Source organism: Phoenix dactylifera, chromosome 4, assembly GCF_009389715.1.
Source record: "Phoenix dactylifera cultivar Barhee BC4 chromosome 4, palm_55x_up_171113_PBpolish2nd_filt_p, whole genome shotgun sequence".
NCBI lineage: Eukaryota > Viridiplantae > Streptophyta > Magnoliopsida > Arecales > Arecaceae > Phoenix > Phoenix dactylifera.
The window spans coordinates 21,823,858-21,847,221 of NC_052395.1; the positions used below are offsets into that span (position 1 = coordinate 21,823,858).

The window sequence follows — 23,364 nt, forward strand, 5'->3', positions numbered from 1 at the left end:
ACCAGCCATATATTTTGTGCGAACATGGGCAAGCCACAATTTGCATCATTTGGTATGTGTGCATTACTAGGATCTTCTTGAGGGCAATTAGCCACAAGTTAGGAATAATTGATTGTTCAGTTAGAGAATCTCTCTTCCTGCCTATTTTCTCTCTCTTTCTCTCTCCTCTCTCTACTTTTTCTCTTTATTTTCTCTCTCTAGAAAATCTAAGGAATCCAGAATTGGGTCCTGTCGACCTGACCAACGAACCCGAGTTTACTCTTGAAAAGAGGCCTTAAACTGTCCTAGTATTTTGGTTGCCTATTGGACCGATCATACGGTCTTGTCAAGTGTCCATAGAATCCACTAATAATGAACTATGTTAAATGACCTTAGCTGTGATCGAGTCCATGTCCTATAATTTATTGATCAAATCGCTCGGGCCTGACCCACTCAAAATTGTCGAACGCTCGTCCCTATTTCTTATCATTTTAATTCAATTAAAATTGTTAAACAGAAATTAATTTTCTCTTTAATATTTTTATAGGGTTAACTGGATTTTCTAGTAATGTATGATAATCTAAGACGAAAGAGATAAGTAATCTTATACTCCTTACTAGTTTTTGAACTTGCAAGCAAATCTTGCACTTCTTATTATCTTTCAGATGATCATGTTTTCTATGCATCACTAGAGTGTGTTTTGTACTGTAATCATTTTGGGCGTACTCACAACTGATGTAGTGAGTTGCCGGTACAACAAAAAAAAAGAAAAATATCATGCTTTTCTTAAAATTATGGATTAATATGTGTTATGAAAATCGTGCTTTTTTATGAAAAATAGATTCAGCAATGATTTGATGAACATAGCTTTGTTATGAAATATGAATCTGATCATGCCATTCAGTATTTTTTATGTATATGTATATGTGTATGTTTGAAAGAAAAAAATTATAAGTTTTCTAAAGGCTCTCAGATTGCTATGACCGCCCCTAGAAATGGGGGTCAATCGATACCCTAAGCTAGCATCCAATGAAAATGGCCCTCTGCCAACGAGTTAAAGTTGGTAACGAATACAAACTATGATATCTTGTGGATTACGAAGATGGCCCTATCACGAATTATAGTGACCATAGCAAGAATATTTGTGAGCAATGTTTTGATCCATGATAGGATTAAATGACATGAAGAACGATTTACGAATTTATTTGCAATAATAAACTTGGTACTATGTTTATGAAAGGCGGATGTTTTGTCCATGCATGATTTGCTTTGACTTGTACTATGAAATACTTATTTTGGCATATCTAATATTTTTCTTAAATGATGCATTGATATAAAAAAACTTATGCTTGATCCGGTATGGGGACTGTGGTTTGGTGAATAACAAGGTTGTATGGGAGAATGTATCATGGGTGATATTGAAGCCTGGACCGGGTGTTAAAGTTCCAGTCAACACGACTAGAAGTTGTAATCCTGTCTACCAAAGGGCGAGCTATCAATTTCTGCAAAATACTTACACATGGAACTACATTGAGGCGACAACATACAGAAAGGGAGTTCGATGATGACATTTCCACAAAAGCACAATGATGAACCGTCAGATCATGACCTTAATTTCAATCTGGGACGAGAACTGCTTTAAATGAGCCGTTAGTCTATGCACATGGAACAGGAAGTTTTGCAGCCTTGGAGAGCACAAGCAAAAGATCGATCGTGGCGACGAACCAGCCATATATTTTGTGTGAACATGGGCAAGCCACAATTTGCATTATTTTGTATTTGTGTATTACTAGGATCTTCTTGAGGGCAATTAGAAGCCACAAGTTAGGGATAATTTATTGTTCAGTTTACACACCTATAGCTGATAAAACAAAGACAGTCCCCTCTAGAATCTAGCCTTCGTGGTCTGGGACTCTTTTGTTAGAAATATTAAGGATCTTGGGTTTATCTTTATAAACCATAAATAATGTAAAATATCTTGAGCCATCGACAAAGCAAGTCAATGCTGACAAGAACCTCCAATCGTCAAACAAAAAACTTTTAATGATGAGTATAGAATCTACAATATTGAACTGAAACCTTAAGATCACGCATAAATAGTGCTACTTGATCTTCTCTCTCCTGCCTTTCTTTCTTTATGCTTATGGCTGTGATGGGAAACCTTACAAGCTTCTATCAAGTGGAGAGAGGAACCAAGAGCCTCCCTTTTTTTTATAGTACCTTAGGTGATTCTTTCCATCATAAGTCACAATGTTTGGCTCTTCATCTTCCTCTTAGATTCAATGTATTACATTGAATATCTTAATTGATTCCAATTAAAACCATTCTTTATATCACAAAAAACTCTTTATGTACCTCATAGAGTTTTGTGATGATATTAATGTGTGGTCATGAAGGCCACTAATTCTAATATTAAAATTATTCTTTATATCACAAAAAACTCTTCATATACCTTATAGAGTTTTATGATGACATTAATGTGTTGTCATAAAGGCCACTAATTCTAATATTAAAATTATTCTTTATATCACAAAAACTCTTCATGTATCTTATAGAGTTTTGTGATGACATTAATGTGTGGCCATGAAAGCCACTGATTCTAATATTAGAATTATTCTTTATATCACAAAAACTCTTCATGTAGCTTATAGAGTTTTGTAATGACATTAATGTGGTCATGAAGGCCACTAATTCTAATATTCTCCCATGTAGCCAAATGACCACTTGATGAGTCATTAACCTTCATTGGATTCAACAAGTGGCCACAAATAAACTTTACACACTCAATCTAAATAACTTACTAACATGGATCATGGCGGTATCACACCATTTGGCGGTATAATTCCTTCCATGCATCACAACATTAGCAACCTATAAAGATAAGTCTTAAATGAGGAAGATTATGGACTATAGAATTGCTAGCATGCCCATATGCAAAATAGTCTCACTGTATGTCAAATTGATGATTCGTTATGTCAAAATGATGATCTTTATGTTAAGTTGACGAAACTTGATGTCAATTAACAATCGGTACCGAATTTCTTTATCCTTCAAAAAATGTGCACATAGGATAAATAGAAAACAAAATACTAAAAGTATATTTATGTATATTCGTATACATCAATTACAATCACTCAAGCAATATTAGTAAGACCCATGGAAAATACATGATCCATATGTATCTTAGGCGCCAAAGTTTTAGTCATTGGGTTTGCAAGCATCACTTTAGCACTAATATATTCAATTGATACTTGGAGATTGTGAACTCTTTCTCTAACAGCAAGATACTTTAACTCAATATGCTTTGACTTACTTGAGTACTTGTTGTTCTTAGAGAAGAAAATAGCAGCAAAATTGTCGCAGTACACCTTTAATGGCTTAGATATAGAATCTACAAGTCCAAGCCCTAAAATAAAATTTCTTAACCAAATAACTTGTGAGGTAGCCTCATAGCATGCCACAAATTCTGCTTCTATAGTAGAAGAAGATGTGAGTGTCTGCTTTACACTATTTCATGATACAGCTCCTCCTGCTAGCAAGAAAATATAACCTGAAGTGAATTTCAGACTATCAACGCAACCCATGAAATCTGAATCCGAGTATCCGACAACCTCAAGGTGATCATTGTATTTATATGTGAGCATATAATCTTTGGTACCTTGAAGATACCTCATCACCTTTTTGGCTGCTTTCTAATGTTCCATACCCGGATTACTTTGATATCTCCCAAGCATTCCAATTGCAAAGCTAAAATAAGGTCATGTGCAAGTTTAAGCATACATTAAACTTCCAACAGTGGATGCATAAGGAACATTTTCCATTTCTTTCCTTTCAATGTCATTTTTAGGACATTGGTCTTTGCTAAATTTGTCACCCTTAACAATTGGGGTTGGACTTGGTGAACAATTCTGCATTTGAAATCTTTCAAGAACCTTGGTAATATAAGCCTCTTAAGATAAGCCTAGCAGCCTCTTATGCCTATCTCGATAAATTTCAATACCAAGAACAAAGGATGCTTCTCCCATTTCCTTCATTTCAAAGTTCTTGAAAAGAAAATCCTTAGTTTCATGCAATAGACTAAGAGCATTACTAGCAAATAAGATATCATCCACATATAGGACCAACAATATAAACTTGCTCTCACTAACCTTCAGATATATGCATTCATCAAAATTGTTTTCTACAAATCTGAAGGACTTAATGGTATCATGAAACTTGATATACCATTGTCTGAAAGCTTGTTTAAGCCCATATATGGATTTTCTTAATTTACATACTAGTTGCTCCTTGCCCTTTTCAATAAAACTTTCTAGTTGTTGCATATAAATCTTTTCATCTAGATTTTCATTCAAAAAAGCTGTTTTTACATCCATTTGATGCAACTCCAAGTCATAATGAGCTACTAATGCCATGAAAATCCGAAATGAGTCTTTCTTTGAAACTGAAGAGAAGGTTTCATTGTAATCAATTCCTTCCCTTTGGGTTAATCCTTTAGCAACGAGTCTAGCCTTATATCAGTCTATATTACCTTTCCCATTCCATTTGGTTTTATAAACCCATTTATCCTTAATCAGGATAACTCCTTTAGGTAGTTCAACCAATTCCCAAACATCATTTTTCTCATGGATGCCATTTCTTCTTTCATTGCATCCTTCCATTGTTGTAGACTCATGACTTTCCATGGCTTGTAAAAATGTTATTGGATCATTGTTTATTCCAATATCAAATTTTTGTTCCTGTAAGTACACAATATAGTCATCCGTAATAGAAGATTTTCTTTGTCTTTTAGATCTTCTTAAATCAACTATATTTCTCTCATGTGTACTTTCTTTATTGGAATCAACAAGTGCATGGTCATGTTCTTTATGAAGTGGTACCTCTTCACTAGATTGCTCCATTTTTGGAACCAATACCACCTCTTTTGTATCATGACTCGCACTATCAATTCCATTTTTAGAAACTTAGCCGTACCCGTTTCTATTATCCTAGTGTAATGATTAGGATAATAAAACTATATCCTTTGGATCTCTCTGAATAACCAACAAAGAAACAACTGATGATTCTTGGATCCAATTTTCTTTTATGTGGATTGTAAAGCCTTGCTTTAGCTGGACAATCCCATATATGTATACGATTTAAACTCGGTTTGCTTCCCACCCATAATTCATAAGGGGTTTTGGGAACAACCTTAATAGGAACTCGGTTTAAAATATATATCGCAGTCTTTATGGCTTCACCCCACAAGAATTCAGGCAATGTAGAGTCACTAATCATACACTTTGTCATATCTAATATAGTACGGTTATGCCTTTCAGCCACACCATTTTGCTAAGATATTCTAGGTATTGTATATTGAGCCACAATACCATGTTCCTGAAGGAATCTAGCAAATGGTCCCATGTTGCAGCCATTCTCATCATATTTTTCATAATATTCACCACCTCTATCTGACCTTACAACTTTTATTTGTTTATCTAGTTGTTTCTCAACCTCTGCTTTGAAAACCTTAAAAGCATCCAAGACTTGAGATTTTTTTCTTAATTAGATAAACATAACCATAATGTGAGCAGTCATCAATAAAGGTGATGAAATATTTGTCTTCGAATATGGATTGAGGGAAAAATGGTCCACATATATATGTATGTATCACTTCAAGTAGTCTTGAACTTCTTGTGGCATTTTTCTCGGTACTTTTAGTTTGCTTTCCCTTAATGCAATCTATACAAGTACCAAAGTACGCAAAGTTAAGAGTTTGTAAAACTCCATCCTTTACTAATCTTTCAAGCCTCTCTTTCAAGATATGGCCTAACCTTTTATGCCACAACCTCGATGAAGTTCCACTTTTATGACTACGCTTGGTGCCAATATTCATATTTACATGCAGGGTAAGAAGAAAATGAAAAAATGATGTATCAAGATTCATTTTGTACAAACCATCATATAAAATTCTATTGCCAATGGATACATTGTTTTTCATGATAGAGAAGGTTTTATTCTTGAATTCAAAAGTGTATCCTTCTACATCAAGGTGAGACAAGGAAATCAAGTTTCTAGAGATAGAAGGAATATAAAATATGTTTGGTAAATCTAAACAAAAACCAGAACAAGAACAAGTTTGTAGGTTCCAATAGCCTTTACTTTAGCTTCCAATTTATTCCCCATGAAAATGGTTTTCTCATTTCTATGTGGGCTATGGGTTGTTAGAAATCCCTGCATAGAATTACACATATGAATTGTGGCACCAGAATCTAACCACCAAGTATTAGAAGGAACGTCAGCTATATTGGCTTCAAAACACGCTAATGAAAGGAAATTATCTTTCTTTCCAAGCCATGCCATATGCTTTTGACAATCTTTCTCATATGTCCCTTCTTTTTACAAAAGAAACATACCACAGTTTTCTTATTTGCACTGTTAGATGCAGTAGACTATGTACCGTTATTTGGTGGCCCTTTTCTTTTAGATTTTCCTTTGCCAGGTCGTTTACCTTTATGACCTTGTGATACCATGTGGACAGATTGCAATCCTTCTCTTTTTAATCTCTTTTCCTCTTGCACACACATCGTAGTAAGTTCATTCATGGTCCACTTATCCTTTTGTGTGTTATAATTGATCTTAAATGGACCAAACTGTGGAGGAAGAGAGTTGAGAACGAATTGCACCAAAAAAGGCTCTGAAATAGTCATATTCATAGAATTAAGTTGTTCAGCCAAGTCATGTATTTCCATAATGTGCACATGCACACTACTTACCCCATCATACCTTTTAGTTATTAAGGTAGCCATAAGAGTCCTTGCAACTGCCTTGTCAGAAGCCTCGAATTGTTGCTCAATAGATGTCAAGAATCCACGAGCCTTAATATTAGCAGAAACTGATTTGCGAATATTCTTCGTAATTTTGCTTTTCATGATCATAAGGCTTAGGTGGTTGGAATGCTCCCAATTTTCATAAAGAGTTTTCTCTTCAGGAGAACTTTCTGCAGTGGGTTTGGTAGGCTCATCAATTCGTAGGCACAGGTCCAGATCTAAACATCCCAGTGTAATTAGTATTTGCTCATGTCATTTAGAAAAATTGGAACCATTCAACTCCAAAATGTTGGAAATGTTTCCTGAAAGTGCTTGAGCCACAACTGATATCACACAAAAATCATGCTATAATTTATCCTTAATTCAGACTTATTATATATAAAGCGCTATTGAGCAATCTAATGCATCATCGCATCCCACCTTTGGGTCAAGAAAACGACATGTGATCGATTCACTCTATAAGCAATCGTATAAGCAATCTATTGCATCGCCACATCCCACCTTTGGGTAAGAGATTATGACATGCTAGTGATTCACTTAATAAGTCTGATGAGTAATCTAGTGCATCGTCATATCCTACCTTTGGGTTAGGATAATGACCCGCTAGTGATTCACTCACTAAGTGATGTTCCTTTATTCACTTATATAGCCTTCATATTACTAATATTGAATGGACATCTACCTTTGGGTATAATGAACAATACAATATAGTAGCCTTTATTTTGAATACATCACCTTTGGGCTAATTTATCACCTTATGATGGCAAACCTTAATGCTTAATCAACTCTGCCATAATATCATCATGATTGGGCCACTTTGGTAACTACCAAATCAATTTGATATATATATATATATATATATATATATATATATATATATATATATATATATATATATATATCCTTTATAGTTCATAAGCAATAAGAATATTTCAATATCAAGCAATTCAAACAACATTAAATAATTGATATAACAGAGTCTCAAAATAATTTTAATCAATTCTTTAAATAAACCAATATGAAATGCTCAATAATTGAAAATTGGTATATAATGTTTAAGAAAGTTATCAACAATTAGTTAGTTTCAAGTAATCACCATATAAGCATATAACATGTCTCCATAAAAATCAATGGCAAACTTGATTGGTTTTATAAAAGTACACCAAAAATCTGGCTCTGTTACTGGATGTTAGAAATATTAAGGATCTTGGGTTTACCTTTATAAACCATAAATAATGTAACATATTGCCTTGAGCCATTGACAAAGCAAGTGAATGCTGACAAGAACCTCCAATCGTCAGACCAAAAACTTTTGTTGATGAGTATAGAATCTACAATATCGAACTAAAAAAAAACTTTTGATGATGAGTATAGAATCTACAATATTGAACTGAAACGTTGAGATCACGAATACATAGTGCAACTTGATCTTCTCTCTCCTGCCTTTTTTTCTTTATGCTTATGGTTGTGATGGGACACCTCACAAGCTCCTATCAAGTGGAGAGAGGGACCAAGAGCCCCCCTTTTTTTATAGTACCTTAGGTAACTCTTTCCATCATGAGTCACAATGTTTGGCTTTTCATCTTCCTCTTAGATTTAATGTGGTATATTGAATATCTTAATTGAATCCAATTAAAACCATTCTTTATATTACAAAAAACTCTTCATGTACTTTATAGAATTTTGTGATGACATTAATGTGTGGTCATGAAGGCCACTAATTCTAATATTAAAATTATTCTTTATATCACAAAAAACTCTTCATGTACTTTATAGGATTTTGTGATGACATTAATGTGTAGTCATAAAGGCCACTAATTCTAATATTAAAATAATTCTTTATATCACAAAAATTCTTCATGTACCTTATAGAGTTTTGTGATGACATTAATGTGTGGTCATGAAGGCCACTAATTCTAATATTAGAATTATTCTTTATATCACAAAAACTCTTCATGTACCTTATAGAGTTTTGTAATGACATTAATGTAGTCATGAAGGCCACTAATTCTAATATCTTTCGCTTACAAACTTGGCACGAACTCAAGGATTGGCATCACCCCTTCTTCAAAGGTACTAATAGTGTTTATACCTAATACACTGCAAAATCTCTGGGCCCAGGCTCAGTAAGGTGGGTTCTTACAATTAATGACCTCAATCAGTCCAATTAGCCGAAGTCACAAGCCTGAAGGCCTGTTTCTGCCATCCCTTAACCATTAGATTTGCCCAGTGGATACAAATAGGATGCAAGAACCAGATGCCGTGGGTACTGCACTCTCAATATTTAACAACACTGAAAAATGCAGCTGGTAACGAGAATGCTCCAGCACGGTTCGTCCCGTAGCCCGTAGGGATGCATCTTCAGTGCAAGGTTGCACACCTCTCATCCAGTGCGCAGCCATGCGTGCATGCTTGATGCCTGGGCTCCGAGCCTCGTGTCACAAAGCATACACAATCTTTTGTCCCATGTTTGGTTAGGGCCATGAGAGGGAGGATAGATCCATCCTCGCGGTAAGGAAGGATGGATGGAGCATGTGAGGAGTAGATTGCTACATTAACAAAATTATCCCTCATTAATTTCTTTTAACAAAACCCTATCACTTCTTCACTTTTTCATTATATATATATACACATGCGCGCAATACATACATATACATATATACATATACATACATGTATATACATATACACACACACATAACCTATACTATTAATCCTCTACTCTTAAATTTTATTACTATTTATTTTGATTTTAGAACATAATTTCCATAATTATAAGTAAATAATTATAATTATCTTATATTTTTTATTTATATTCAATTTTTTTAGTTAACTATTTTATATAAAATTAATTAAATATTTAAATGAAGTTAGAAAATAATTTATTGATTAAACTAAATATTTACATAATTTTTTATATAATTATAAGTTATAAAGATTATAAGTTTATATAAGATCCTACTTTTTTAGTATAAATAAGTGTTATAAATTGATAATTATAATACTTTTTTATTGAAAGATGGTTTAGTAAAAATGTCATCCAAATATCACCCATACTCTCTTTTATTTCTCCTACATCAAACAAGGGAGGGAATCATTCCCATTCATTCTTCCATGTTTCACCAAATAAATGGGAGGATAGATGGAAGACCATCCATCCTCTCTCTCATCCATCCTTCCTCCTTTATCCATCCTTCATCCAATCCATCCTTCATATCAACTAAAAGGGCTAACTCGGTTGCATAATACAGCTAATCTTTATCTAAAGATCTTCTTGAGGTGATTACAAACCACAGTAAAAGCCACAATCTCACCTTTCATCTTTCTAATGCCGGAAACAAAAAAGTCAACCCTGAGGACTGGATGTACTGGAAAATGCAAAACACCAATCGAAACTCTTCAAATGAGTATAAAAAATACCAAGAGTCCTAAAAAGTTCTGACAAGGTCATATTTATCGATCCTGGAATCAGCCCTTCTTGTTCTATATTCACCCAATTTTTACCAATGATTTATTCAAACACAAATAAACAATTTTTTTCTTTTGCTGTTTTCCTTTTTGCACTAGAATTACCTTAAGAAATCATCTTTCATGACTACAAGCAGCAAAGCGGCCGGGCAATTCCTTCATTGAACTACATATACCACGCATGGAGGATTTATTTTCGTTTTACACCATCTTAATTGATGCGCTAACATAAGGTCTCTAGTAGATACTCATTAATCATACTCCTATACAGAGGAAAGGTTCGTTCTAAACCATTACTCACCAATGAGAAGCAACTTGCCATATATGTACCTTGATCTGCAAAACGAGTGCTTATTACATAGTATCTACCAACCCTAGAGAAAAGGCCACTGTACCATGAATCCTACAAAAGAGAGAGTTCACCTCTACTCAACATTTCTGTAGGTTGATGAACTGGATGAATTTCCAGACAAGGAAAATCACTTGCAGATAGCTCTAGCAACCTCCAATTGTAACTGTTATTTTGTTGGTCAAAGGTCAATCTCCTCCAACTGAAGGACTTGCTACGCAGAAACCACGTCATTGAGGCCGAAGTAGCATTCCACCTTCCCGGCCTTGCTTGAGAACCACATCTGCCATTGCTGGTCTAAGACTGACTTCCTGCACGGACAACAGAAACAAAGATACTTTATGATACTCCAGACACAGCATATGAGCATCTCATTGCTTCATCAAGTAGCTCCAAGTATTTACTTTCCATCCACAGTCTCTATAACTAAAATGATTCATATACATGTCACGAAACATTGAATTAAAAATAGTTTTAGACAAATTTAATAGCATTCATTTGACTACCCACATGTCCTAATTTAAAGATTTAAGCAGAGTTCTGTTTGACTGACCATTCTAGTTTGTTGCAACTTTAAATTTCCAATACTAAAAGAACAAAGCTGAAGACTATCAGGTTGCACTGAAATGGCACCATTCATTGCATACTCTGGCTACATATGTACACTGCATGTATAGATATGCACGTATCTCTAACTAGAAGATATAAGTGGAACAATATTACAAGGTTCTAGAACATAAAATACAGATGGAAGAGGCCACTGTATTTGGAATTTTAAGACTTGACATTCAAGATGATTATAGAGAACATAATTACAAGTCACGAAACATCCGAGACAGCTCTTCCTCACATGATTTGCCACACACAAAAAATCACCCAGTCTATAGGTCCATTGGCATTTCTATAGATATGCTTTGCCGTGAGAGTAATGCCACGACTAGTCAAGATATTTGATGTCGCTACCATGCATGGAGCCTGCGGTTGGACGCACGCTTCAGAAGAATATGATATGATTGGAATATTCTTTCATACTTTTCTCAGTTTAAGGAAATCAAGCTTAGTTTAGTATGCATTTGCAGTGCACCTGTCCACATGGAAGCTGACCCAAAGCCCGTCTTTTTCCTTTTTATTTTCTTTTGTTTTCTCTATTGCTTGACTATAACATTAGGCTTTTCCCTTCAATTTTCCCACAAAAGAGTGAATGTATTCCAACACCAAACTCTTCTCTTGAGAATGCAAAGCATTATTAGAAAGATCACAAAGAATTATTCATGCATCAAACTAATTGTAGGTCATCCACATATAGAAAAAGATAATTCTGCTAATCAGCATTCATGCACTAGAACTTAGGAAACATTCTTGAAGGTTTCTTACGAAGTTTGTTGGTTTCAGAAGTTTCGGATAACTTGCTAATAAAAAATGTAGGTACCCAATTCCAAAGCAGTATGGATAGCTTCATCCAACATAAGCATTAGTGAATAAGCTAGTATTCTCTATGTGAACAAGTTGTGCATTCATGCACTAGAACTTAGGAAACATTCTTGAAGGTTTCTTACGAAGTTTGTTGGTTTCAGAAGTTTCGGATAACTTGCTAATAAAAAATGTAGGCACCCAATTCCAAAGCAGTATAGATAGCTTCATCCAACATAAGCATTAGTGAATAAGCTAGTATTCTCTATGTGAACAAGTTGTGGTTAGGAAAAAGGGGGGGAAAAATCTCAAGAGGTTTTTTATTTTTAAATATACCGTGAGATCTGGGCTGAGGGATTAGGTAGATTTGGTTTGGACACAACCAAATCTATCAGCCCACAAATTCGTGCAGGATCGAACCCAAACAGGTCTTAAAAATGACTTGAGGCAGATCCCTGTTTACCAGCGTAGATAATGTAAAGAAAACTCTTTTCTTTCTTCACCTTTTCTTGAGGAGTACCCCCTCTTTAGGACCCGAACCAGCGCTACGTTTACCGAATAGAAAGCTTTCCATGCGTGGCTAAGTGCTGTCAACTCTACATCATCCAAGCTCTGCAATTATTAGAATAAGGATTTCCGTCCAAAAAAAAAATTATTACAATAGCTATATGGATTACGTATTCAACTGATCTCCTTCGATTTTGAAGGATGGAACAAGGGGATACCACCATCAGGGCACAGACTGAAGGCCCAACTGAAGTTGTAAAGCCATCACCTGACCATGAAGATGAAGGATTATTTGAGAAGTAAACGAGGCATTACTTCAAGACAAAATCTATATTAAGGCATCTACTCCAAAAACAAAAGAAAAATCTATATTAGAGCAGAAATGCCTTAGGGTAATTGCTAAAAATTATTTTATATTTGTTCAAATGCTGTACTGGACAGTGTTGCAAAATCTATGTTTTCTGGTTCTTTCTGATCTTATGCATTTGCTACAGTGATCTCCTCAAGGGGTTCAACATTAAATTAAAAAATTAGTTGTTTTTCTATTGCAAAGTTTTGCGGTAATCAGCTGAGAAACTTCTGCTCCATCTAATTACCATAGTTCCTTGTTCTAATCAACCAAAGCTCCTCTATTTTGTAATTGGCACTGCTACAAATTTTAAGTTGCTTGATATGCCAAGATATTGGAATCCTTGGATTTCAAAGAACAAAAATAACTCTAATGCTTAAGAGTATTGCTATCTGGTCCAAGGCAGTTCCCCAATGTTTGTAAATCGCATGGATTCTCCTTTGAATTGCAGAAATCCCTTTCATGCCATATCAGATTGGAAACTAGGTTGGAAGCTGCCCTCTCTGCACGGCTATGCGCTCTTTTTGTTTATTATTATTGTTCAAGGGGTGGGGTAGTTGATGTAACAACAATCATATTGTAGAATTAAACTAGTAATAAGAATTAGTACCTGGCGACTTGGATAAACAAAGTCTATTTCTAATTCCTACCACTGTTATTAGTTATTAAAAGGTCTACTTCGGCTTCTTGTTAAAGATAGAGACCTTCTAGGCATTTGGGTATAAAAATTCCTAGCTAATCGGAAAACGATGTAAAGGTTCTGCAGCTTCTTATTGTTCCGTAGGAAAGCAGCTGGCTTATCACAAGACAAATGGTACAACTAGATGAGACTTTCTGGGTGCCAGGAAGCAAAAGAGAAATGGCGTTGGTGGAATGGGTTCTAGTGCTTGGAATCTCGGCAGCTGCAGTCCTGGTTCATGGCCAGCCAGGTATGAATGCTAGTGTGTATGCAGAGCTTACTGTTCCCCTGCTTCCTTTGATACAGAAAGCACAGTTTTTTTTCCCTTTTTTTTTTTGATGTAAAGAAAGCACAGTGTATACTGGTATGGCATCATGCCAACCGATCAATTTCTTTGGTTAGATGCTCCATATAGTTGATAGAACGATTTTCCAAGGGCAATAGATAAAAGTGCATCCGATGATGTATGTGCCCAATTATAGTTGCCTGTCTTACCTTTTCATTTATTCTTTCCTTCTTTCATCAATTCATTTTTAAATTCCCAGAGTAAGCCTGTTGAACGATTTTGAAAGCATTATTATTTGCATACAGTTATCTTTATGTGATCCACGAGAATCCTTACACTCAATATAGACCATTTTGGTTGCTACGGATAGGGTTGAACAGAATTTAGAAGCAACATCCACCATATCGAGAAACCAAATCGCAAGCTAAATTTCCGAAGATCATAAATTGATCATACGATGCCTGATTAAGATCTTTTTTATTTTAAATCGGATAACTTTTCAAGATCTATGACGTAATGCCCATCCTTTTAAGAGGTAGTGCCCTTAACTATTAAACCCAAATTCCATCATATAAACCTAAAATAGGTTGGTCAAACCAAAAGTTTTCTTTTCTGATAAGATTTTGATCGAGCATATTTCTCAATTCGAGAAAAATTAGGCAGAGCGACATAAGCAAAGATGATGTAAAAATCGAGATCTACCTTCTAAAAATTTAGCTTTTTTAAGTTTATTTCTACTAGTCATATATATTTTTAGGAAAGAGAGTCCAATTAGAACTAGAAAGAGAAATCCGATCCAAACTCTGCAAGAGCTAAAGCTGCAAATGGGTTTGGTTGACCCGTGACCCGACCCTACCCGACCCGAATTGGAGGACCTGCGGGGCTGAGTTGGGTCCTAAAATTGGACTTGTTCTATTTTTCGAGTCGGATCTAGATTTACTGAATCTCGACCCGACTCGGACAGGATCCGTTGTTTTTGGGGTCAATTTTGAATCGTTTACCTATCGACCCGACCGGAGCCCAAATTACCCATTTGGGCCTGCAGGCTCACAGGCTGCAGCCGCAGCAGGGGAACTGGATTACCCATTTGGCCATTCATCGCCTTGAGCTCGGCCTCACGTCCTCCGCTCTGTCCTTCGTCAAGGGGAACCTGCAACAGGGGATTACCCGTTCGTGTCCGATGGCTATCGGCATCACGTCCTCCACCGTTCTTCATCGGGACATTATCTAAAGGAAGAAGAATGGATCGAATGAATCAGAACGGTTGAATCCTCGCCAAGAAAAAGGAAATCGAAAGAGAATGAAGAGGAGAAGGACCAACTAGATTCCGAGGAGAGGAGCAGGGAGGTCTTTCCGAACGGCGAGGTGGTGATGGAGGTGAGGGCCCGGCTCTACTAGTATCTTGGGTAGAGCGGCGGGGGAGCTTGGGGACGGATCACCGCCATGGGGCCACGAGGGTTTGGAGGTGGGAAGTAGCCCTCCGTCACATCATCTCTCACCGCCGTCGTAGGAATTCTCAGGTCACTCCGTATGTATGCTCTCTTTCTCGCTCGCTCTCGGGGAGCGCTTTATGTCGACCAAGAAAGGGAGAGGCGTCGCCGATCTCACGAGAGGGGACCGAGGGGTTGAGGGTGTTTCTTTCGCACGAAAGAAATTTAGAGTGCTTCGAGGGCTACCAGCAAAGGACTTTTTTAGCCAAAAAAAAACATAAGAGTTCAGAGTTCTTGGAGATTTGTGCGGACTAAGATCCAACGGTCCATATCACAAAATGAGATCATCATTCTTTCATGCGATCCGGACCTGACCCGGACCGGAACCGTATTGGATTCGAATTTTTTGAATTGGGTCCATGTTATACATGGACCGATTCGACCCGAATGATCCGTTGGGTCAAAAATTGTAGCTATGGACCCGATCTTTAATCGGGTCAGGTCTAGGTCCAAAATTAGAATCCGAACAAGAAACTAGGTCGAATTGTGGTCACTTAAGATCCGACCCGACCCGACCCGTTTGCACCCCTAGCAAGAGCGGATCTCACTACTATAAATAAAGACTGTGTATCTCGGTTTTAGATCATCAATGAAAGAAAAGGGGATTTAAATCCTACTTTCACAATTCTTCTATCTTCTTCTCGTTTTTTTTTTTGTGAGATTCCAGTTGAGTAGATTAAGAAGATTTTTCCTTCTCCTCGATCGGATCATTGCAGAAAAATCATTATAAGCTGTTATAAAAATAATATAATCTAAAATACAATCGTAATTATTTAAGAGATGTTAATCATTTGCAGGATCCTTATTCCTTAGCTAGTGTTGAATGAAGTCCTGATTTTCAAGTCTTGGTGAAGAAATTCCTTATTCTCAAGGACTCCACAGTCACGGTAATTGAGTTGTGCTTCTCTGGCCATTTGGACTCCTTCGTTTTGTGGAGAGAAAAAAATCACTATAATATTTTTTTTTGAAAAAATAATTTCTAAGAATATAATGACTGAGAAAGTAGTTTTAGCATATTTAGTTAATCATAAAAAAGTAACACATTCCATAGTGGCTTATGTTTAGTTGAGTATCTACTTTTCTAAAAAAATTATATAAAATATTTATTATACTCTTAATAAAAAAAGAGACACTACCCATGAGTTTTGATGGCTTAAGAATACCTTTAGGAAGAAAAAAAAAACTCAATTCTTAACCCATGAGAAACTTGCTTCCTCCTGTCCTCTATGAATATTTCTTTTTCATAAAACATTAGAATCTTAGTTCCATAAAAATACTATTTTTTTCATTTTTTTTCTTTGAAAACTCCAATCAAATAAAACATATTTTTTTTATTTTCTCGTTGAACATACTTTTTTTTTTTTTCTCGCAAACCAAATGAGTCCTTTACATAAAATCTAAAGCAAATATGTTGAGGAACTAGACCCATTCGATTATTCTTTGAGGACTTTCTTAGCAACATTGGAGTCTTGGAGTCCTAGAGACTACAATTGTAACTAGAGATCAGGTTTCTTGAGCAAACTGCCTCAAGATCAGTCAAGTGATTAAACTCCTCTGTTTTAGTAAATGTAGCATCTTTTGGTAGATTACCAAGCCTCAAATACCCATATTTTCGTTCTGGTTTCATTTTCTAAATCACATGGTTAAATTTATCTTTTTATTTCTTTCCTTTAATCTCTTCACTGTGTCCATTGCAGGAGACACAATGACGCCGACCAAATCCATTGGAGATGGACAAACCTTAGTCTCGTCAGGTGGGACCTTCGAACTGGGCTTCTTCAGCCCTGGTGACTCGAAGAATCGGTACTTGGGGATATATTACACTCCAGATAAAATAGTTGTGTGGGTTGCCAATAGAATCTCTCCCCTCAGTGGCTCCACGGGGGTTCTCAATCTCACAGGTGATGGAACTCTGGAAATTGTAAATAGCACCGGATATATTTTTTGGTCCGCAGGCACATCAAATGCAATCAATCCCGTTGTACAGCTCCTGGACTCGGGAAATCTCGTCCTGCTTGAAGGAACTTCGAAGACTTTATTGTGGCAGAGCTTCGATCATCCAACTGACACACTTCTGCCAGGTATGAAGCTTGTACGAGACTTCAGAACCAATCTTGACACGTATCTCACATCATGGAAGAGCTCCTCCGACCCTTCACCAGGGGACTACTCCTACAAGATAAATAGCAATGCAGCACCAGAGCTTTTCTTATGGAGAGGATCTGACCTAATATATCGCACTGGACCCTGGAACGGACGTGGATTCAATGGCATTCCAGAGATGAAAATAACTAATCTGTTCAGGTTTCATCTAACTTCCAATAAGTCTGAGGCCACCTACAGCTTCGAAATACTGGACAATTCTATTCTATCTCGTCTTGTGTTGAACGAGACTGGAGTGGTTCAGCGTTTCGTACGGTCTAAACCAAACCTTGGATGGGACCCTTTCTGGTGGCATCCAAAAGACCCGTGCGACGAGCATGCTAACTGTGGAGCTAATGGCATATGCAGCACAAACTACTCACCCGACTGCGATTGTTTGAAGGGATTCAGTCCCAAGTCTCCTCAAAATTGGAGAGTGAGAGACAATGCTGATGGTTGTGTGCGCAGAACAGCTCTAAATTGTTCGTCAGGTGATGGTTTCTTCGGGCTGCAGCAAGTGAAGTTGCCAGATACATCAAATGCCACCGTGCACAGCAACGTAAGTCTGGAAGAGTGCAAAGACTGGTGCCTGAAGAACTGCTCTTGCAGTGCCTATGCCATCAATGAATGGAGTGGATGTATCACGTGGACCGGAGATCTGGTAGATATCAGAGTGTTCACTGAAGGAGGGAAGGATCTATACCTTCGGCTTGCATCTTCTGAATTAGGTAACGATTATTTCCTGAGAGGGGAATTTAAACCAGTAAATATATAGACCACAATTGCAACTCCTGAAGGACCTGGATTTGGCTGTTGGGTTGCATCGGATGACTAGAGAGAGTATCGCAGACCTCTTAACATCAATTTTCTTTTCGCAACTTTTCTCCTTTTTTAGCCCCATTTAGCTTAGCGTGCTTATCAGAGAACTGATGGTCCAGGTTCCAATTGTAGTACCTACATAAGCTTAGGTGGGAAACGATTAGAATAACAATGTGGCTTTTCTCTGTTCAAAATAGATGGAGTCCCAAACCAGAGTCATGTTGAGAAGTTCCTCCATTTTGCTTGAGTATTGCAGTCTTTCATGGTAAAATTTCCTCCCTTTTGCTGACGAGGTCATGATGAAGTTTATTTGCTTTAGATAAATATGTTGTACGTTACCAATTAATCAAAATAATATCTAAGTTATATAAGTGCAATGACAACTCCGTGATATTAAACTTTTCCTGTGATTGGCAGTAAGGTCCATGTCCTCCCTATTACTCATCTTATTCTTATGCAATGCTAGGACTTTCTACAATTGGTTTTAACACGCCAGTATTATGAACGCACTCTTTTCAATTAAAATTTATGGTAGCCTCCCTCTTTTTCCAAACAAACATCCAATATTTGTAAGGTAAAAGAAAGTAATTTTGCTAACATAATGTCTAATGAGGAGGATTTATCTTAAAATCATTGAAATAAACAATAAATTAATAGTTAATAACTAATCCTTTTGCCGAATCACATCCCTTTCTCACTGAAGGGAACACCAAGAGATACTTTTCTACATTTTTTGAGAGAACATATTTTTCTACAATTAATATTGCCGTACATTTCTTTGTTGCTTTATATGGTTCTAAGTGAACCTGACTTGGTGATATAGTTCTGTTAAGTTTGTAATTGTCCGCACATGCTGAATCTAGGAACATTTTCTCATGCAGAAATATAATTATATACCAGTTCTAACATACATGTCACAAAACACATTTATATGATAGGTTAGCGTAGAACAAAACATATAACTGATATTCCATATCATAAAAAATGTACCCAAGTCAAAGTCCTAATTCCAAAATATTGTTGTGCAGATCATATAAGCGGTAATTATGGTAAAAAGAAGCCTGTGATAGCCATAATCATTTCTTCATTGGTAGCGTTTCTTCTGTTTGTGTGCTTGCTTCAACTCCTGTGGAGGAAGAACAGAAAAAGAAAGCAAGGTACTTACCCCTTTACCTACACAAACAGACATGATCTATCACTTATACCAGCTATTATATAAAATGATGAATTGTACTTCTAGTATTAGCATTGATTTCTTTAACATTTCTCAGAACAGATTTCATCAACATTTGGCACTAAGAATCCATCAAATAATTTTATGCCTACTAGCAACATACAATAGTATTCAATGCTCAAGCTAACAAGTACTATGATTTCATTCAGGTTGTGCAATACATAGAATAATTAAGTTGACATCTCTCATGAGTCCATTAGAAGTGCAACGTATTGGTCCTGTGCACCAAATAGCATTCTTTAGATAACTTAAGGCACAAACGACCACTTCATCTATGTCAAAGAATTTTGGTCAAATTACAAGCATTTCACTCCTATCTTTATTCTCTAGTTTATTTCTATAGAGCTAGTTTGTGGATGCCTTGATACATCACAATCCTTCTTGGAATTGATGTCTAAGAAAAGCTAGACAAGGAATGAAAATTCTCTTCAGAACCAAAACATATGAGCAAATGTCAAGCTCATTGTAATTAGAGGTGGCAATCGGGCCGGATCAGCCCAATTACGGGTCTGGTCGGATACAAAATAGATCAAAAATCTGTCTATTCAAACCCGACTTATTTATTAAACAGGTCAAAAATCCAGACCCATGCTTAACCGTTTTATTAAACAAGTAATCCAAGCCAACCTACAACAGATTGAATCAAGTTAGATAGGTTAAGGATTGCCACCACTAATATTTGCAATGGAAGTGTTTTTTAATGTTCTACAAAAAGGTTCAGTTGAGCATTTCCCTTCTAGAAAAAGTTGTGGCCAAGAAATAACAATCAGTGAACATATTGATTAGTAAATGATCCCTAGGGATGAAAAATGATGCAATAAAGACCAATATGGTGGAAAGATGCTAATTCTCTTGTTCTCTTCCTCCATCCATTTAACACCTTAATGTTGAGTCTGACTTGGCTCAATTTTAGTTAAATAAGGACTAATTTCTCCCATGATTCTCCATCTACATTTACATTCTGTAGATATTTTTTTTGGTTTAGCTTTTGTGTTTATTGTGTCTCAAGGGGAGAAAGCTGTAGCTGCGAATGGTCGTTGGGTATCCTCTAACATGTTTTTGGTATCCAAAAGCTTGTCTAAGACAAGTCGTGTGCATATCGCTTTCTAGAGCTGCCAAAGCTCTATGGCCATTACGGATGGAAGATGCAAGATCTTTAGGCGTCACCTATATTCAGATAACAGTTTAGAAGTAACTCTAAGAAGAATTTTATGTAAATAAAAAATCAATACAATATATATTCTCAAAAACCAAAAAGAAATCTATTAGAAAACTTTCAAAATTGTTTTAAGCAAAAAAGGAAAGCAATATTATACAAGGATACATATGGTATGACGTACTAGAAAAGACACATAAAAGAAATCATGACCTGGACCGAACCATGTGAATCCAATGCCCCAAAAACTGCATCACCACAGCACAACCCAATGCCTCCCCAATGAATATGGTTCTGGTGGAGAAAATAAAGCCCCTCATTTCACACCATGCCCAAGATAGAGAATAATACAGTGGTTATTCAACACTAACAGCTGGTAACTGAGCTAGCTGGCATCCATCTCTCCAAGTGAGAGGTCTCGTATTCAAACCTGAGTAGTGGCAAATAACTATCTTATTCTCAAAAAAGATAAGGGAAAGATAAAAAAAATCCAAAGTAGAACAATCAAGAGAGAAGCTCGTACTGCTATTAACAACAGAGAAAACAGACTTGAGAATGTGGAGGCTCTAAACAAGAATGGAAATGAGAGAGCCAGAAGCTCACAAAGCCATCGATCAAATGACCAACAACTCCTTAACAAAAACAATACCAACGGCTAATTAAATCATGTTCATAGTTGTCCCATGATCCAGTATTCACCCCATATACAAAATATGCATATATTAGTAGTTGGTAGTATAATATTATAAGCTCCAGAAAAATCACAGAAAATATATTATAGTCAGTCTGGTTGTAAGAAATAACTAACATGTCCCAATTGACGAGCATTTTCAATTGTATTAAATGCCTTTGTCTTGAATATATGTATTCACATATGATATTCTGATATATTTCTTCACAAGTTGCCCTTGGTAGTTGCAACTCTATCCATCTACATTTGTTGCCCTTGGTAGTTGGTAACTCTACCCATCTATATTTCCTTGGCATATTATTTGAAAACAAACTTGCATGGCTTGTTGCATTTGTTTTTATTATGTTCTGCAGGCTTGTTCTACATTGATAATGACTACATTATTACCTCAATATTGTTTAACATTAATATGCTAATTAGGTACATGTACATGTGTGTGTGTAATGAGGAAAGACAAGGACAGGGCCCCCATAATCTATTAGTATAAATGACATTTGCAGGCTAATAAAGGAAGAAATTACAATATATTCGATAATCTCTACTGAACCATGGCATGACTTTCAGCTTTCTTTCCAGTGCAGAGTGACCCCCAAGGTTAAAACGATCTAAGCATGGTTTCTAGAACAGACCTTGCTGAGCCCTGATTGTTACCTAGTAGATTCTTTAGCTCTTGATACCTAGCACTCTGTCAACCATAAATTCCACATTTGTACCCATGTGAATACATACTTGTAAATCAATTAAAATAATTGCTGTCTTGAATGAAATTTTACAAGTATTATTTTTGTTTACAAGTATTATTTTTTTGGGATGGAGATGCAAGTACAGTTGAATTCAAGAATCTCACATAATTGATTTTGTTATACTAAACTTTCATGCTAGGTAAAACAATTAGTACCCACTACAAGGAAAGCAGAGGAAATGAGCCAGAGTTACCTTTATTTGATATACATACAATAAGAACTGCCACCAATAACTTTTCTGATGATAATAAACTTGGAGAGGGTGGATTTGGCCCCGTTTACAAGGTAATTTTTTTGATTATACGGCATACTACTATTTGATCCTACAGTTATGCAAGATATAAACTCTTTGAAAAAAGAGCATTGTGGAACTCACCTAAATATAGCAATTAGCAGGGTCAGTTGGAAGATGGAGAAAATATTGCTGTCAAGAGGTTGTCCAAAGATTCTGTGCAGGGCATACACGAATTCACAAATGAGGTGGTGCTGATAGCCAAACTTCAGCACAGAAATCTTGTTCGCCTTCTCGGCTGCTGCATTGAAGGAGAGGAACGATTGCTGGTGTATGAGTACTTGCAAAATACAAGTTTGGACTGTTTCATATTCGGTTTGGTCTTTATCCTTGCACCATTTGACTACTTTATGCTCTATATACAATGCAATGTCTGATGGACATCTAGCAAGCTTAGTGACTATATTTGATTTAGTTGATCATCATGCATTCTCAGACTTCTGCTTAGCTCTTCTAAGTAGGTAAACTATGCAGGATTTTAGAAAACTAAGACTGGATTATGAGGCAATGATTAACAATTAAGATGGATATATTTTTCTTCCATATCAGGTTAAATTATTTCAAACATAATAATTGCTAATTAAGCTTAGACCACCATGAAGAATATCTATCTAACTTTTCAGACACTATATAGATTTTTATCATTCAAAAAAAAAGGGTATATGGCATGAATTTGTAGGGACTGAAATTATCACAGAATGCATTTTAGTTAATCAAGTTGGTTATTTTAAAAGATCAAAAGAGGTGGTGGTGATGGTGGCTGTAGATAATCTGACTCGTCTAACTTGGCACTTACTTTACGCTTAATCTCACCACCACGTATTAGATCTCCTATTGAAATGAAATGGGCAGAATCTCAACCTCACATCATTGCTAATAAACTAAGGTGCAAAATTATTTTATTTCATCTAGTATAACGATTAGCATATAAGGCATTCTTCCTGGTGCTAAATATAAGTTCAAC

General features: G+C 36.1%; 1 protein-coding gene and 1 pseudogene across 2 annotated transcripts; one reads left to right on the forward strand and one right to left on the reverse strand.

The window, feature by feature from the left end:
- Positions 1-3,113: 3,113 nt before the first annotated feature.
- Positions 3,114-23,364, reverse strand: part of LOC120110661 — a 51,006-nt pseudogene continuing 30,755 nt past the window's right edge.
- Positions 16,807-22,478, forward strand: LOC120110556 (receptor-like serine/threonine-protein kinase SD1-8). Of its 2 annotated transcripts, XR_005511678.1 has the most exons (2): positions 16,807-19,441; positions 22,248-22,478. XR_005511678.1 is itself a non-coding variant. In XM_039125861.1 (1 exon), the coding sequence occupies exon 1, from the start codon at positions 16,963-16,965 to the stop codon at positions 18,238-18,240; it is 1,278 nt and encodes a 425-aa protein (XP_038981789.1). In that variant the 5' UTR covers positions 16,807-16,962; the 3' UTR covers positions 18,241-21,141. The 2 variants fall into 2 exon arrangements, 1 of the variants encoding a protein (XP_038981789.1); XM_039125861.1 differs by lacking the exon at positions 22,248-22,478 and having other exon boundaries at positions 16,807-21,141.

Bases quoted from the DNA above. Each gene is read 5' to 3' on its own strand.
- LOC120110556 (XM_039125861.1), top strand. From the start codon at position 16,963: ATGGTTAAATTTATCTTTTTATTTCTTTCCTTTAATCTCTTCACTGTG.